Below are 17,230 nucleotides of genomic sequence, written 5' to 3'. Positions count from 1 at the left end.
TAGTTTTATTCACAACTGAAGAGTTACTGGGGTTTTTCATGTATTATCTTACTAAATTCCTCTGTACTGAGACAACCTAGTTGATCAAATATATCTGTATCTCTGAACATGCCTATTTTGTGCACATGAGCCTGGCATTTGTATGGGGAGATAGGGTGATGCTAATCGTGAGTGCCCAGTGGTGACTGGGCGCACGGGTGAGGTCTGGGTGGCTTGTTTTTGTGGCTCCTATTACTGCTCTGTTAACTCAAGCCCTCTGTGATGGATCTGTTATTACCTTTAGATGATACTGAAATGCAAATAACAAATAATATTGTACTTGCTATAAACACAAGCTTGTTTGAAAGTGTTTGAGAACAGTATTTAACTCTGTCATGCTAACTTCAATCCTGTAGAGTAACTGTGAACCAAAACCTTTCAGAGAAATTAGGCTTTCACTAGCTTCACGGTAATGATTTCTCCTGCAAAGTCATTTGCCTAGTGAGCTTGGTGCTGTGCAGACAAAACCATTGTGTCATGGGTGACAACAGAGAGCAATGGCAGAGATGTTTCAGAAATAAAAGCATCCGAACTGCTGCACAGTACTTCTGTGAACATTTAAGACTGTTTCTGCACACCTCACTGTGTAATCAGTACGTAGCTGTAAGCATTATTACATATTTCATGACACTATCAATACTATCAATGTTGCAATTGTTAGCAGTGGGGCTTGTTTGAGTCCCTCCTCTTCCTTGTGAAGTCAGAGACTTACTTTCTGCCTTAAACAGCTGTAACTATAAAAGGATTTGTCAGTTTTGTCAGAAGAACAAGTGCCCAGTTTATCTAGACCATGGTTTTTGAATAGGTTTTAAGTATGCATAAATGACAGCTATTCAGTCATGACAAAAGAACGGTTTGAAGAGGCTTTAGGGACTTCTATTAGAGTAGGAGTTACCACATTCATGACTCTTGCTGTGGACATTGACCTGCTACTTCTCTCCCCTAGTCCTGTATTCTCTGAGTTCTGTGGCAGCAAACACAAACTGAACCCTGGCCCATCTGGTTACCCACTCAATCCATCTGCAGTAATAAGGTTAGCTTTGGGGAGCAACTATGAACAAGTGCATATCTAGTGCTGGTGAAAATAGTTTACCAGCAAGTATAGTTTTACCTGGAGTACAAAATGGAGAGCCCACTCCCCTCACAAGGTAATGAGAGCTTGCAGGGTTGCTGCTTGGCATCAATAGAAATGAAGGAAACTGGTACAATAGTTTGTCTGGCCTTGCCTCTTCCTATTCCAGTGCTGATTTTCTCAGCAGTTAAAGCAAAAAGAGAATGAAGCAAAAAATATGTAACCAATGTGTCTAAATCTGTAAAAACTCTCACCATCATCCTGTGTGAATAAATTTGGAAGAAGCCACAGGTAAGTTAGGGTGTGTGCTCATTCCCCATTGCACCGTCTTCAAGGCAATGTGCCAAGGCTCTTATCTTCTGTCTTGTGGTTGGCTTTCCATCCCCTTGAGACCTGAAAAATGCATGAGAAAGACTGATGATTAAGAGGCACAGCCCAGCTATGTCTAGGCACTTTCCATAACCCCCGAGTAAATCTGCTTAAGCATCACAGTGCTCCAGGACATGTGCCGTATGCCTTGGGTTCAGCAGCTCCAACCTAATAAATCCATCACTGCATTAAGCATGTCTGTGCTGAAGGGACAAGGGCAACCTGATGCAGTGCAGCAGGAGGCCTGAAGGTGGTCTTCATTTCTCCTCAGACTATCCCTGTGTGCTTCCTAAATAAAAAGGAACTTAATTTGAATTCAAACACTAGCTAGTAAATCCAGAAAGTGATGCAATTTTCCTGATCTCTCTAGTGGCTGTAGCTCATGCGGTGGTACACAGACTGCTTGTCTGCTGCAGTGTCAGCCCTGGGCAGTGAGAAGAGGGTCTTCCACACCTATCCACCCCTGCTAATCTTGCCTTGAAACTTGGTTCCATCTTTGACTTGTCACCAGGCCATCTGCAGAGGAGGTTCCTCTTCAAGCAGTGGTGTGGCCAGCCTGTCGGGACTGAATTTGCAGAGGTCTTGGCTGTCTTTGCACATGCGTGGGTTTTTTTCTGCAGGCAGGCAGTTACCTTTGTACTTACCTGCAGTGTACATATGAGAACTCATGCAGGCTCAGTGTGTTACAAAATGTTTAGCATGTGGGTTTTTATGTGTGGTTGTCCGTGAGAGTAAGCATGTTGTTGCTCTGTGTTTCTCAGTGAAACAGAGACACAGAAAACCCCAAAACCTGGGCTATCATTAGGAAGGCTGCAGTTTCCTTACATGCAACATTTCTGAATATAGTTTTTTATTTTGCCAGTTCTAGGATCTCATTAAATAACCCACTAAAATGCCGTTCATTTTCTTTTTTCCCCATTGTACTGAAACAGCTGCCACGAGTGAGTCGCTAGAAAACCGTGTACAGCCAAATAATAACAATAAGAGGAAGAACCATTTGACACAGCTCAATGGAATGCTAATCAGGGTCTTAACTACTTTCCGAGTAACAGGAGAGGGGATGAAAAAAATACTTTCTCTTGGGTTTCTTTTGAAAAATTGCATGTTCTCAGTTTTCAGATAACACTAAATACACCAACTGGCAGCAGATGTTTCCCTTATTTCTCTGAACACGGAAATTAAATGGGAAAAGTTAATGCACATCCATGAGGTGGTACAGTTAAGTGAAAACAGAGGAAGTGTGACATGTCCTTTGGAGAGCTGCATTAATTCACATCACACGATAGAGCCACAGAGCTTGGTTCTGCAGCCATGTATGCTGGCAGTACATATGCCACCAAAGTCAACTGAGGAGCCGCAGGACGATGGCTGTGCCCACAGTGTAGTCTGAGCTCTCATTACACTTTAATTTAATTTAATACTACTGTATCATGAAATATGTATATCACAGCACCAACACTGGTTTAGTGATGTGGAACTTTTCCTCTGCGTTCCCGGACTTGCAGTGACTTTGACCTACTTTAACAATGCACTTGTGCTTTTCCTGGGGTACGCTATTTGGTGGTGTGACCATACAGCCTTAAATTGGCAACTTGACATTGAAATGCTGATTCACACCTGCAGTCAAATGGAACACATGTTAAAGACTGACTGTCAACAGCTCCAACATGTTATCACTTCATTCTGTGGCATTGTCCCTTGCCTTTATGGGATTTAAGGACGCCATTGTGTGGCATTGTTGGTAGGGCTATGGACACAGCTGTTGGAGGGCTGACACTGTGTATGGACTTGGTCATCTATCTAAAAGCTGCTTTCACTTTCAAAAAATCACTGTGAAAGTTCGGATGGTTTAAGTGTTGCTGTATATTTTGAGATAGCATTGGAAATAAGCTTTTTTTGCTGACATAAGAAACAGTTAACATTGAAAAACTTAGTCCTCTGACCTTTTCACCTTAAGGAAGATTAATGGTCATTTAGATCAGAACTTCTCCCCTGATCAGGGGTCTGAATGCTTCGGAGACTCAGACAGACAAAGTCATTTCACCTCTAGGTCACCAGCACAGATGTATAGTGTCTCTCTAGTGACCATTAGAAGATTACTGCATAGTTTATGTGCAAGAGTTGGTGGACATAATCCATTTTCCAGGGATTCGACACGTCCCTGCCTCATGAAAGCTGTCACTACATGCTTATCTGAGCAGCAAGAAATGGGAATTAACATGAACAGAGCCTGAATTGCATTTGCTTTGCACTACTAAAACCTCAGAGCCTCTGTAACACTTGTTTCTGTGGGTCAGTCCTTCTCCAGGGTCATCTTTCCAAGCCACCAAGGATTGGAGCCATGTCAGTGCTGTGTGGTGGCACTTTGGTGTTCCCTCCTGCCAGGCTGCAGCATCTGCTCCCACTTCTGGAGCACACAGGGCCCATTCAGACACACTTGGAGCGGCACCACTTGCATTTCTGGCGGTTAGGATATCCCAGAATAGCACATCCCGCAGCCTTCATGTAGCCATCTCCCACGTTTAGTACTTGGTGTGGTCAAGCTGATGTGCTTTGTACCTACAGCATTTGTATTTTAAATGGAAGTCCTAAAATCAGGACTACTCAATTGGTAAAACAGCACAGAGCTAGGGGGCGGATTTTGATAGTGAAGTAACTGTTCGTGGCTTCTCGTGTCAGGAATGGTAATGCCACCAACCGTGAAGCACAATTCAGGGTCCTACCCAACAGAGCTGAGCTAAAAAACCAGCCCGATGGACAGGCAGCGCAGGGCCAGCTGACGGGTACTGCAGGCCTGAGTGTGTCCTTCACTGGAGTCCTCTGCGTGGACGCAGCAAACAAGGCATTGGTAAAAATCTCACGTGTGCAGACACAGGAGTACAGTTGCTTACAGCTGAGACGTTGAGCCTGAATGTATGATATGGCTACATGCTAGAGAGTATAAAACGTAGGATCTGGGAGTCTACCTCTTTTGGGCTGACCAAGTTGAGAGGATATAGAAATGTCAGACTGCAGGAGAACATCAAAGATAATATGCATTTTACAAAACATTGTAAATACCTGAAGGATGTAGAATCTAAAAGTATGTAGTTATAAAGGACAACGTGCCATGTCTGTTGCAAAGCCCCCTGAATCTCTTCCGTGTTCCCTTTTGCTTTTCTCTCTCCCAGACTTACCTCTGTACAGTACTTTCCTTGTAGTGGACAGAGCAACTGAACAGATTACAGCTAGAATTGAATTAATAAAGGTAAGTGTTTAAGTGTAAAGGCTAACAGGACAGAGGAAAAGAACAAGTAAAGATCATCAGTTCCATGAAAATCAAAGATCTCAGAGGCTGCGTGACTTGGAAAGGACTGACCTCTTATGTAGCTTACGAGCCTGAAAATCCTCTCCTATGTATTTGCAGCATTAATTCCTCTTGTTATCTGAGGTGATCTACTTTAATCAGATTCCTACAAACAAGTCAGGTACTTACAGCAGAAGATGTTTGACACCCCTGCTTGACAGCATCAGTAGAGAGGCCAAAGGCCAAACCAGCAGGGAGACCAGATAACCCGTTTTGTCTCTCCAGGAAACTTTTTAGAATAATTGGTATCAGAGGGAGTCCCCCAGTTTCCCCTTCCAGACTCTTAGCTGTAGGCTCTATGGTCATTTAACATACTTGTTATAAAAAACCTTCCTCGAAAGTCTCACATTTGAAAATGCGGCAATTCTGTACGGGTGCTCCCACTCTGTTTTAAATCCCCCTCTGCTGCAGTGTCATCTGCTGTGCTCTCCTGCTGCTTCACACAGGCACCATAACTTAAATCTGAATCAAAAGGGGACTCACAAATTTCATCCGGCTTCTGTGCCTTTAGCGCAGCTTTGTCTGCTTCCCATTTTCTAAGTTTCTGGTACCGGGGTGTCTGAGTGCTGATAATCATAGAGTCATAGAATCATGTAGGTTGGAAAAGACCTTTAAGATCATCAAAGTCCAACCATTAACCCAGCACTGCCAAGTCCACCACTAAACCACGTCCCTAAGTGCCACATCTACACATCTTTTAAATACCTCCAGGGATGGTGACACAACCACTTCCCTGGGCAGCCTGTTCCAGTGATGGTCCTTGTTTTAAATTTAATCTCATTTTCACACAGAACTTAAGCCAGAGGAGGCAATGCCATCTGATACCCTCCAAAGACCTTCATCCTGCACATGTGTTGCACGCGGCAGAAGGAGCTTGATGGCTGTGTGAGGACACACTAGAGACAAGTAAGGTGACAGTTCAGGTTGCCTCATTCCTTAGACTTATCCATGGAAGAAATCCTAAGTAGTTGGCGCCTGGTTACCCAAGCAGTGGATTTTCTTCTCTGTGGTGTGAGGCGTAGTATGTGGTTGTAGCAAGAGGGCTACCCCTGCACAAATTCAGGAACCACAGGACAAGCTTTAATCAATGTGCTTGTTTGTCCAAAAATTTTTAGGTTCATATCAGGAGCCAATAGTCAAAATAATCTTAAAATGTTTTAAAGAAAGAATTTGGAGTGAAAAAGCCCCATCCAAAAATTATTGTGCTTTATCAGGGGAATAAAGACCTCACTGATCAATTGCTTGAAAAATTAATAAATCAAGGACATGTAATTAAAGTTTGGCATCTTAATAAGCTATTGTCACATCCCAGTTTGGGCATATTGCTCTTTTGTTGACATTTTTCATGCTTTCTGTGGATTACCAGTACATGACCAGTATACGAAAGCTTGTTAAGCCTCCACGTGCTCAGCCTGGCCCTAGCTTTAATGCTGGCTTAGTGCAATCCCTGCTGCTGGCACAAGGTCTGTGGGACTTGAACCTTGCAGTGCTGGGCATTGTGTTTCTCGCTAATCATTGTATGGAATTACTCAAGTGTGTTTTACAAGCTTAGGTCAAATTTGTGAATGTCCAATTATCTGTATGTAACTTTTTTTAAGAGGAGCCAACCAGGCTTGTTGGGTTTTTTTTCAGGATCCTGCAGTATCTTTCTGTAACTAGTGAGGAGGTGCCTTCAGCCTGGCTTCCAGGTCTGGCTGGTATTCTGTGCACTAGCCCTTTCAAACTGCACGACTCCTGCATCCCTCTCTCCAGGTCCCCTATAGTGAATTTGAAGTTCAGAATGGTTTTTAGGTGTCTCAATCTTATTCCCATTTGGGTAAAATCTGTTACAGCAGCTTCCAGCCAGACGCAAATTAAAATGTTACTTTTTAAAATTCTTCACTTATTCATAGACCTTTCAGCTTGTGCAGTGCTACTTTAATTTTCAACTAGTTTTGCAGACTGCTATAAGTACGAGGCAAATTTGTTGATAGCATATTTGTCTCTCTCTTCATTTCATTTAGAGGCAAATAACAGATTATGTATAAGAAGCTCACTTTATATTTTGCTTTTTTTTACGTTAATTTTCCCTTTCAGTCATTGGCAGTTGCAATTCTGTGTCCCTAAAATGAAACAAAGCAATTTTTCTTCCACAAAAACATGCTGCTTGCATTGCATCACACAGAAGTATTTTAGAGTAAATGTCTGCAGCATGCACGTGCCGTTTTATCCCATTTTATTTTTAAATGGCTAACTGTGCATGCCTCTGGTTCACAATCCTATTCCAAAAATACCTGGGGTTTATACTTATCATATTGCCCAGCTAACAGTAAGAAATAGGCTCAAGTGGCTCAGTACAGATTAGATTCACCTCTTACGCAACAGGGTACAAGATCCAGGGAGAAGCCAGAGACCTGCCTTGGGAAGAGCTCTGTCCTCTGCAGGGCAGGGAATCCCTTGGCAATATCTCTGGCATATGCTGAGAGTACCGGCATGTTTCCCACCAACTTCACTGGAAGAACGCTGCACTGGAAAGGCATTCATTTGTTTAAAAAGGCCAGGATAAATAAAGTCTAGAGGTTTCTGATACTTATCTGAAATCACTCGAAGTTTTAATTACAGTTTTGTAACTGTAACTAATTTTTTTTATTTGATTCCTTTTAAGTTTACCAGCTCTGACATACTTGGTAAACAGGATAAATGTCTACATTTTTTTCTTCCAAATGTGGCTAAACAGATCTAGCCTGTGGAAAAAGCATCCTTGCCACCTCCCCAGAGAGACATTTTGCCAGTTTATGGGATTTTCTGCCATGTTGACAAGGTTCGCTGAGCCTTCTGCTTTTGTCACCTGCTGTTTTTCCTTCAGCTTTGGCGTACATCTCTTCCCCTTCTCCACCTTTTCCTCCTTTCCATGCACATTCCCCAAAATTCAAATACTTTCCCTGTCCCAGACATACAGATCGGGATGTTTTGTCAGACACCATATGTCTGTTCTTGTGTCCTGAGTTGTCCTCCTCCTCCTCAGTTGTCCCTGTTCACTTTTGGTTGCCAAGTTCTTGCACCAGCAAACATTTTGATCCTTTACTGACAACACTGGGAGTTCAGGTATTTGGGAAACAGCTATCATAGCCCACAGCAAGGAATTTGGATTCCACCTGTTCAGTTGGGAGTCTTCAGTCAAGGATACACCCTGGTACAAAAAATTTTTGGGGTTTTCTCATGGCTGCAGTGGCACCACATGAATTAAAATAATAGCTTATTAATTGTGTTTAGCACAAGGAAAAAATTGAGCCTAGTTTCTAGATATTTTATGTAATTTTGGGAACAAAAAATGACTTCTAGAAACAATAACTGGTTTCCTGCTCCCACCACCAACTGAACTCTTGCTAGGTCATTAGTGAGCCAGGAGGAGATACCATGTGAAATGGTTTGATGTGGCTCTGCAAGCAGTTCCTAGGCTGGATATCGTGGAGAGTATCTTCCTCAAGTTCAAATTTACTGCCTGCCGTTCTTCAGCAGGTTGCATACGGGTGAGCTTTGTAGTACACGTATTTGGGAGGTATTATCACTCATATTTTGTAGCTAGGTAAACCAAAACATTAGTCCAAAAGAACTTACAGACAGCCAGAAAAAAAGTAGCCTGATATGTGCAGTCCTTCTCTTGAAGCCACATTAATATTTCCTGCAAAACCCTGGGCATTCATAGCACTCGACTGCCCTGTAAGATCTGGGCAAAATGAAGCAGCAAACTCCCTTTCATGAACAGGGGAAATTTCATTCCCAGATGAGGATCACAGATGAGGCGTATTATACTTGCCCTCCTGAGCCCTATTTTTCTGTGTGGAAGCGATGTGAGAGCCTTTTATCACCTCTCTGCACAGAGTGACTCATCCCCAGAGCATCATGTGCCTTGTAAAGATGATGTTCAAAGCCTACCTGCTCAAAACCTAGCCTGTAACACAGTGAATGCCCGCCGGTAACCAGCTCTCAAGTCTCACTTCAGTTTCCACATCCTTGACATGATGAAACATCAAATAATTGTTCTAATGTTAAACCCCAGCTATGATTTAGAAGTTTCCTTAGGTCATACCTGTAATTAAGAAATCAGTGACTCAGATCCAAAAGTGCCTCTTCTCACAGGACTTTGAATATCCAAAGGTGAAATAAAGGGTGGGTTAGATTTGTTACAGCTTTTTTTTTTTTTTTTTTTGGTCAACTATTCAGTGTTGCTCTTCATTATTTTTTTTTTTATCCTTTTGAAAGCTTTAAAGCCTCCCTGCATAACCGCCTCTGCTCCATTCACTGCTGAATGGACGGTGCGCTATCTTTTTCTTGGTGTGTAATGGATTTGGTTTGATTGCTTGACACAGCAACAATAGGGGGATAAACAATTGCATTCGCGCCCGCGCAGCTCCCCATCTGTTGACTGTGTGTGCCTTCAGAGGGAGCCGGGCAGGGACAGATGAACACGCCAGCCGAGCCTGATGTTAATGACATCAGTCATACAAGCAGAACATGTGGCGCAATAAATCAAAAACTAATTGAACTTTTGCTTGATTATATTGCCATCCCACCACCCGTTTCCAACACGACACAGTTTCCTGGGACAATGCACCCAGCCCCGCAATGGCTTTGGTGCCCCTGGACAGCAGGAGGCTGCCCTGGGAGGTGACAAGTGATACCAGCTACTCTTCACTCATTTCTTTCTTGAAACAGTTGACACTTTCTGCTCAACCAAAATGCTTCCAGGCTCAGGTTATGTATTTAACCAATATTTATTATTTCAAATAAGAAATGTTACATGAATATGAGAGTGGCAGCCTGTGTTTGCTGGCACTTTCCGTCTGGGACGGTTGGTGGCAGACATCTATAGGAGAAGACAGCACTAGTTTTTGCGTCAATGACACACACGTGCTAGTAATGAAGGCTATTCATTACATTGATACAATTTAATATCATTATTCACACTTGAAAGTGTTTCTGCTACATCAGTCGCTGGAGCCTGCAAGCCAAAATTTTGTATCTTAGGTGTCCCTGGCAGTGGTAAGTCACCAGAAGTTGAGGGGGCTGATTTTCATAGATGTGGAAAGGAACAATTTCTGATGGGAGCGTGAAGGAATGACAAGCTTTGGCAAGAAGACCCTTTATTGAAGCGGATAAATACAGAGTTAGGCCCAAGAACCATCGAGTCACGTAGGAATCCATCGATGACTGAGCCACCTGCCCTCCCTCTGCAACCACTGAAGGGCAGGGGACATACAGACCAATGTACGTCTGCCTGACGTGCCCTTCTTTAGTCATCTGCATTTGAAATCTCACACTGCAGTGCCCAGGATTCAAATACTAGTTTATGAACTTGAAAGGTAAAGCACCAAATGCTTTTCTTAATACACCTAGAATCAGCTCCTCATTATATGGGAGGAACAAGTTTTTACAGTGAACGTGTTAAAGTATACAAAGTATGAAGTCAACTTATTTTAAAAATTCTTGCAGTACTTGCGTAAATGTTTTTTTGCCTATACATTGGCTGCACAGAACAGGCTTTAATTATTAGCCATTTATTGCAGAGGATTCTCCAAACTGGGAAAAGGAGATGTAAAATAAAATGCTTCTGAGTTAAATTAAATCTTTGCATTAATAGTATTCATAGAAAGGCAGATGGGGGCAGAAAATGTTGCAATGAAGAATATGGAATGAGATGAGATCACAGCATCAGTCTGTCCTTTGTAGATCTGGACAATGATCACAGAGCCAGATTGGATTAGTGAAACCTATTTACCAGAAGTTCAGAGCGGTTGCATGAAGCTGAAAGGCAGTCAGTAGGGAGAGGTGGAAAATGCACCAGATTTACAGCTGCAGCGACGAAAATTTAGAAGTTTTCACCACTGTGATTTCATCCAAATGTGAGTACATAAAACTGTAAAAACAGCTACGGTGTTGTCTTTTAAGGGGATGGCGTGTTTAGCGTCAGGGAAATCTTTGAAGAGAGCAGCTCATCTGTTCTGCCGTGTTGTGCGGTGCTCTGCTCGCAGTCCAGTGCTTGCTGCTTGTTTCTGGAGCTAATCCGTGCAGGTGCTTCGACATTGTGGCTGTGTAAAATCTTTGCACTGGCAAAATTGGGAGATCTGGAATCGGTGTTGATATACCTATGAGGTAATTGCTAAAGTGACAGCTTGCAACTGTGTGGCTATTCTGTGTAATAGAAAAGAAAATGAAGTTGTGCAAGCAGTTAGCAGCTCAGATGAAGTGGGTGAACTGCATGAATGTTGAATTTAAGTCTGCTGGCTCAGTAAGTGGAACATTTCCAAAGCCATGCCCTGGAAATGAATGCATGATTAACATTAATTGCTTGTAATGAAGAGTAAGAACCGGACAAAGCCCAGTCTGCGTTTGATTGAACAAATTAGTTTAAGCTCAATGGCTGCCTATTTCAGCAACAAGAAAGCAGGTAAAAGCAGGGAAAACAAATTGTGGGGCCAGATCAGATCTTTACTTGCAAGCTGCGAGCATGAGCTCTCAGCTGCTTAATTTCAGAACGTAAGTGGAAATGACAAAGTGAACCATCACTGTAATTGTTTTTGTTGCCCAAAAGCTGGGCTGTACATACAAACATCCTTTCGCAGGCAAATCCAGAAGCATCATCTGCAAGCATTCATTCTTTCATTCCTGCTCCCACTCCCTGCAGAAAATCATGTTTGCAGGAAGAGCCCTGCAGCCCCACTGTTTGCATTGCTGCCATTGTATTCCAGTGCAAGTGGGTCACTTGTGGCTTCCTCCATGATTCACTCTTCTTTCAATGGCTATTCAAGTAATTGCATGTTTGCTGGTGCTGTGACTTTCCTTTCACGCCTTGCCTTTCTTCAGCCCCTGTAAGCCATTTGCCACTTGCTCTGGCAATGAGTTGGACGGTGGATCATATACACTCTGAAAATATGCAAATGTATTAGTTAGGCACATTTATGTGTTGTTCCTTATGCACCAGCCTGGGTACCAATAAGAGCACAACAGTACTTGCTTCTGGTAGAAATCTGTATAAACTGTGCTACTCACACTGTCCAGTAAAATACTTAAAATACCATACAGACAAGACAAGAAGATAATTCCTTACATCACTAAACTTTTCTGCGCTTGGGTGTTTTGTTTGTGAGCAATTAGTTTAGTCCTCACACAAAGAAACTGCAGAAGAAAAGATGATTGCAGCAACTTCAAAAGCAACTTACAACACATTCCTAGGAAAAAACCCACCTTCATTTTGTTTGTCTGGTTTTCATCCCACACTCACTGTGGTTTAAAATATAAAAGATGACCTGCAGGAGAAGGCAGTAGGGATCCCAGAGGATATCACGCCATGCAGAACAGACTGTAATCAAACTGACAGCTTAGCACGCTCTCAAGCTCTATTCAGGCGGATAACTTACTTGTGACGAGTTCAGTGTGGAAGTACCCTGTGCTGCAGCGGGTCGCTGGCAGGGGCCCTGGACAAGACTGGTGACCTCCTGTGTTGCTGTCCTGTTTCACTATGGGCACAGCATAGGCCAAAACTTCCTTTTGGAATTAGTAAGTACTAATGCTCAGGACTTACATCCTCACTGGGGTATCAAGGGGTGCCTTTTAGACAAACGCAAGCTGTCTAGGAAGAGTGACTTGGGCCCCACTGCCAGCTCTGCTTGTACCAGAGCCCTGGAAAGCCCAGTCACTCATTATTCCTGCCATCAGAGAAGAGGAGTTTGGCTGCAGTAATGAGCAGCCTTGGATGACCTCCAGCTGTTTCCACAGCTTCAAAACACTTTGCAAACATTCATACATAGCAGCAATAAGCACTGCAACTCCTGGTGTTGAATGTATGCCAGAAATGTAAAGGAAAGCTCACCTGGAGAGTAAAAATCACCCATCATCCCATAACAAACCTTCCTGGCTCTTCAGAACCTTTGGATTATACATGGAGCCTGAATAGGAAACCCCCATTCATGTGCCTTGCCCTCAGGGTCAGCCTTTAGAATTGGAGTTCATTCTCCAAATTTGGCAGGTTTTTGCAGGCCTGTTTCTGTCACTGGCTGCTAAATCCTGTAGTTCTTGTGGCCTGAACACAGAGAAGGGTAATAATATTAAAGAGCAAGGAGTAAAATATGATGAGAGGGAGGGCTGGGTGTATCAGAGTCTTCCAGGGCAGTTTCAAGTCCAACTTAAATGATCTTCACTTTTTCAAAAACAACCCTCACCTAAAAACAATCCTTTCAGTCCAGTGAAAAGCCTGGCTTATGGTCCTGGCAGCTTGTGTGATTGGTGATTCTGTTTTGCCTGCGATTTTGGTGTCTTCGTGGGTCTAAGGAACAACTGAGAAATAGGCTTTAAGCAAAATGCCCCAAGTTAAAGAACCAAATGGATCATTTTGAGGATTGAAAAGGAAAGACTAGGTTTAGTACAAATGTTTGGACATCATGCAGTAAGAGTGAAATGATGTCACAAAGGAGTTTGAATGTATTGAAGAAGTCCCTGCCTAAATAAAATGATAGGCATCTCCAAAGTTAATGTATACACTACTCATGTTTGAAGGTGACTGGATGGAAAGAGAAGCTCTTTTCCTTCTAAAACATGGGCAGTTGAGAGGTCAGGTCAAAACTAAGGAAGGAGAAGGATGATTCCTCCTGGAAGCCTATGGGAGAGGTGCACAAACTTGGGGACAGCTGTTTCCCTGTGCCCACAGATGTCCGTATTGTATAGCTAGAGCATGGTCTCTGAGATGACATTAAAAAGGACTTCTTTTTCTTTTGGGTTGTTTCAGCTGGAATCCTCCTTAAACCCTTTCTTCTTCCCCTTGTCCCCACAGGGCCCCTATGCAATCTCACAGGAATTTTAGAAGCATATGTAACCTCATCTTGTCCATCTCCACTGCACCCTGACCGTGTTCCTGTCCTTCTTTTCACAGCATGTAGTCCAGCCCGAAGACGAGCCAAAAATACGCAGCACATCCTGACAAAGAGTGTAAGAAAAATCTCCCTTTATCTCTCTTTTTTTTTTTTTTTTTTTAATCTAGTTGGCTACACTTATTCTTAAAAATGCTGTGGATAAATGGGAAGCAGAACTTTCAGGGAAAAGAAGCTCATCGGTGTCTGATGCAGGGAGTGGGGCAGGAAACAGAAAGGGGAGTCTCTGTAAAGCTACAGTCTATTTACAGAAGTGCTTTGAAACTTATACGGTCTTGCTGTGCAGAGCCAGTCAAAATGAACATGGGCCATCTGAGGGAATCGCAGACATAACTCTTACCCATCAAGCCTTAATAACAGTGCCAGAGGGACAGGCAGGGATGAAAAGTAAACAAATCATATCAATACCTACATGCATTAATCAAGCAGTCAGTATCCCACTCCCCAGGGGAATTTGGGAGAAGAACACCAAGCAGTGGACTGTAACCTCCACTCAAACAGATGGCTCTGAGAGAGCCACAGGAGGATGCTTGTCCCTCGATCCCAGCAGTACCTGCCTGGCCTCGATTCACCACTGGTGCACTGCACAGAGGGCACAGGCGGAGCTTTACCCACTCCCTGCAGGTGTGGTACCCCATACACATTCAAATAACTGAAGGTTTTTCATGCTCTGAGAAAATGTTTTCCGAGTTCGGACACTTTGACACACAGATGTGAGGCTTCTTGTCTTCACAGCCAGTTTTCCCTCCTTAAATCCACTTGGCCCATTCATATCCCATTCCGTGATCCTTTTATTGCCATTTTGACTTGCAGGAACGATGGCCTCTTTCTCTTGTGCATATCAAAGCACTTCTTACAAGCTTTGAGACTCTGCTGCCAATGTATTTCTTCTCACTACAGACCTGTCTTTTCTCTAGCACTTTGTTGAAATATTTTGCTCCATGGACTTTCCTTTTCCATGCCCTGTCCCACTTTCCAGACCAGTCCTCATTTGTAAATAGCCTCTTCTTTGTATTCCTAATTTCCTGATCTCCCCACAGCACCACAGGGCCCCTCTGCCTACCGCACTTACCCATGCACTGGAAAAAAACTCACTACTATCACCTCTCTTGGGTATTACAGCAGATCACAGGATCCCAGTACTTCACAGGATGCCTGAAGTGATCCCCCAAGAAGGGTCAATAACACACCTGTCATGTCTGGGTAGAAACTGTGTATATGTGTATTTTCTCAAATTGTGACTATCTTTGTCCTGTAACTCAGGCGGAGGTTTCAAAATGATGCTTCATTCCAAATGAGGCCAGAAGTTAGAGTGCTGGAGTGTTATTCCAAATAAGCTATTTTGAGATACCCCTTTTTTATTTGTTATGCCTTTGGTATATTTTGCTTTACATGTAATATAAAAATAGCTGGAAAGTCCAAACCAAAAGTGAACTGTTCTGACTTAATAAAACAGAATGCTTAGATAACTTCTCAATTTTTTTGACAAAATAGATACTTTTCAGACAAAATGCCCAGATTTTTAACCAGAATTTTCTCATCAAACTATGCAGCTGGAAAATTTTCAGCTAGCTTTAATCAAAATCTAGGGCAACAGTATGTCTGTTATCATGTTCCAAATCTCAGCAGATACATAGTTTCTGCTAAATAGAAGCCTCTAATATTTAATTTGGATTGGATCAACTGCTGTAGTAGCACTATGCTCATAAAAATTTAAGAAAATACGATACGAAAATCCCTGTTCTGTTGCTGTATTTTTAGAGATTTTTTTTTTTCCTATGGGGCTTTCCTGACCCCAGTTAAAGATGTCCTTTGACTGACCCTTAGTCATGGTGCAGGCAGCATCATATGAGCTGTGGGAGCAGCTGAGGAGTGGTCTGCAGCTCCAGCTAAGAAAACAAGCAAGGCTCTCAAACCAAAGCAATTGGCAGTCAACTCTTCTGACTTGTGCATTCCCGTTCTTCAGTATGATGCAGCTTCTTACAGCTCATGTGCAAGCATTCCAATAAATTGCATGTACTGGAACGTATGTGCCTGCGAGGAAGTTGTGATTGCCAATTTCTAGACCCACAGAAAAGTAGCAGAATGATTATTTATTTTTCACTTTTGCCTCTGCACCTGCAGTCAATGCTGTAGAAATGCCTCAGCTAACATGACATCTTCTGCTCTGGTGGTTGCAGTGGATGCACAACTTTAATACTCAGCAAGGGAAAAAATAGCAAGCAACATGGACATCTGCCAGACCTTTTTTTTTTTTTTTTTGTGGCAAAAATACTTAAAGTATTCAAGCTTCAAAGTTTTATCCAAAGCCAGGCGTTTAACTGTTACCGTTCCTGGTTGGCTGTTGGTTTGGTGGTGGGATTTTGGCATCCAGGAGCAGGGTTGTTGGAACAGCCTCTGTGCTGCTCTGCAACCCTCCTGTGTCCTCTGTGCCCCCTGCTTCACATAGCTAATTCCAGCCATGGGGCTGCCAGACCTCTTCTCTCATGTGCACAGCAAAGTCCACAAAAAAAGAGACTGCTGAGCTCTGAATTCAGTCAGCATCCTGCAAACAGTCTGAGCCGGTCAAGGGACTTACAAGTTCTTAAAACAGTTTTTTAGAGAGCAGTTTACTAATTCTGCACAGTTTGGCTGACTCTGCCATTCACACAAATTTAAATTTCCTGGTATGTCTAGAAAAGAAAAGTGACTTCCAGCTGATCCTTCTGCCTTACCCTAGGTACCCTAGAGAAATGTCAGCTCCAGTTTACATCAAAACTGCACCACAGCAGGTTTAGTTTCCTGACCTAGATAAGTCTTTACATATTACAGTAATGGGTGAGGTAGCCAAAGTCACAGTGAAATCTTGAATTAAGAGATAAGGAACTCCAAAAGTGTGCTACAGCCAAATGTTGCAAACAAAGATGTTCACTGAAGATGTGCTATGAGGACTGTGCTATTGTCTCCAGCTGTAATGGAAAATGGCACTGTAACTTGTTTATACAGATTTTGCTGCTTGCAGGTGTTTTGGCATTACTGATACAACATGTTACAAGGAATCTCAAAAACACAGACAACGTGCCTAAATAATTCCTGCTATTAATGGAGTTAAAAATCCTGCTTCCTTTTCCCAAACTAAATTTCATCCTTTGCCACACGTAGACAGGTTGTTAAGTTTCAAGTCCGTGGTGGTTTACACTGATCAAATAAGCCACTTTCAGGATTAGAGACGACTGCAGCCAGCATCTTACTTACCAAAAATGCTCTTTCCATCACCACGCAGAGGAAGTGAACTCAGGTGTCTCCATAGCTGAGAGCTGACAACATTTTCTGTCACACACCAAAGAAGACTGAGTGTGAGCAAGAGCACTGAGCATATTTCCAGAGCTGGTGGGAAAAGCTGAGCTTTGTGGCATTCCTTGAAAGCTGGAAGAGCTCAGTTCATGCTAGGCAGACTCCAAGGGCTGTCATGAGAGACCTCTGCCAGCCACAGCCTCATTGTGTTTGTAATGAAGACAGGTG

At 42.9% G+C, this 17,230-nt stretch overlaps 1 protein-coding gene across 1 annotated transcript in view; it reads left to right on the top strand.

The window, feature by feature from the left end:
• Positions 1–267: 267 nt before the first annotated feature.
• VXN (vexin) overlaps positions 268–17,230 on the top strand; it is a 35,092-nt gene continuing 18,129 nt past the window's right edge. The window contains exons 1-3 of the mRNA XM_080380471.1: positions 268–5,732; positions 10,536–10,708; positions 13,732–13,787. Coding sequence (XP_080236597.1) covers positions 10,642–10,708; positions 13,732–13,787 — 123 coding nt within the window. The 5' untranslated portion in view covers positions 268–5,732; positions 10,536–10,641. The remainder of the gene's footprint in view (positions 5,733–10,535; positions 10,709–13,731; positions 13,788–17,230) is intronic.

This window comes from Falco punctatus (genome assembly GCF_963210335.1).
Source record: "Falco punctatus genome assembly, chromosome: 3".
NCBI classification, from domain to species: Eukaryota; Metazoa; Chordata; class Aves; order Falconiformes; family Falconidae; genus Falco; species Falco punctatus.
This window is presented reverse-complemented; position numbering and strand designations above follow the sequence as displayed.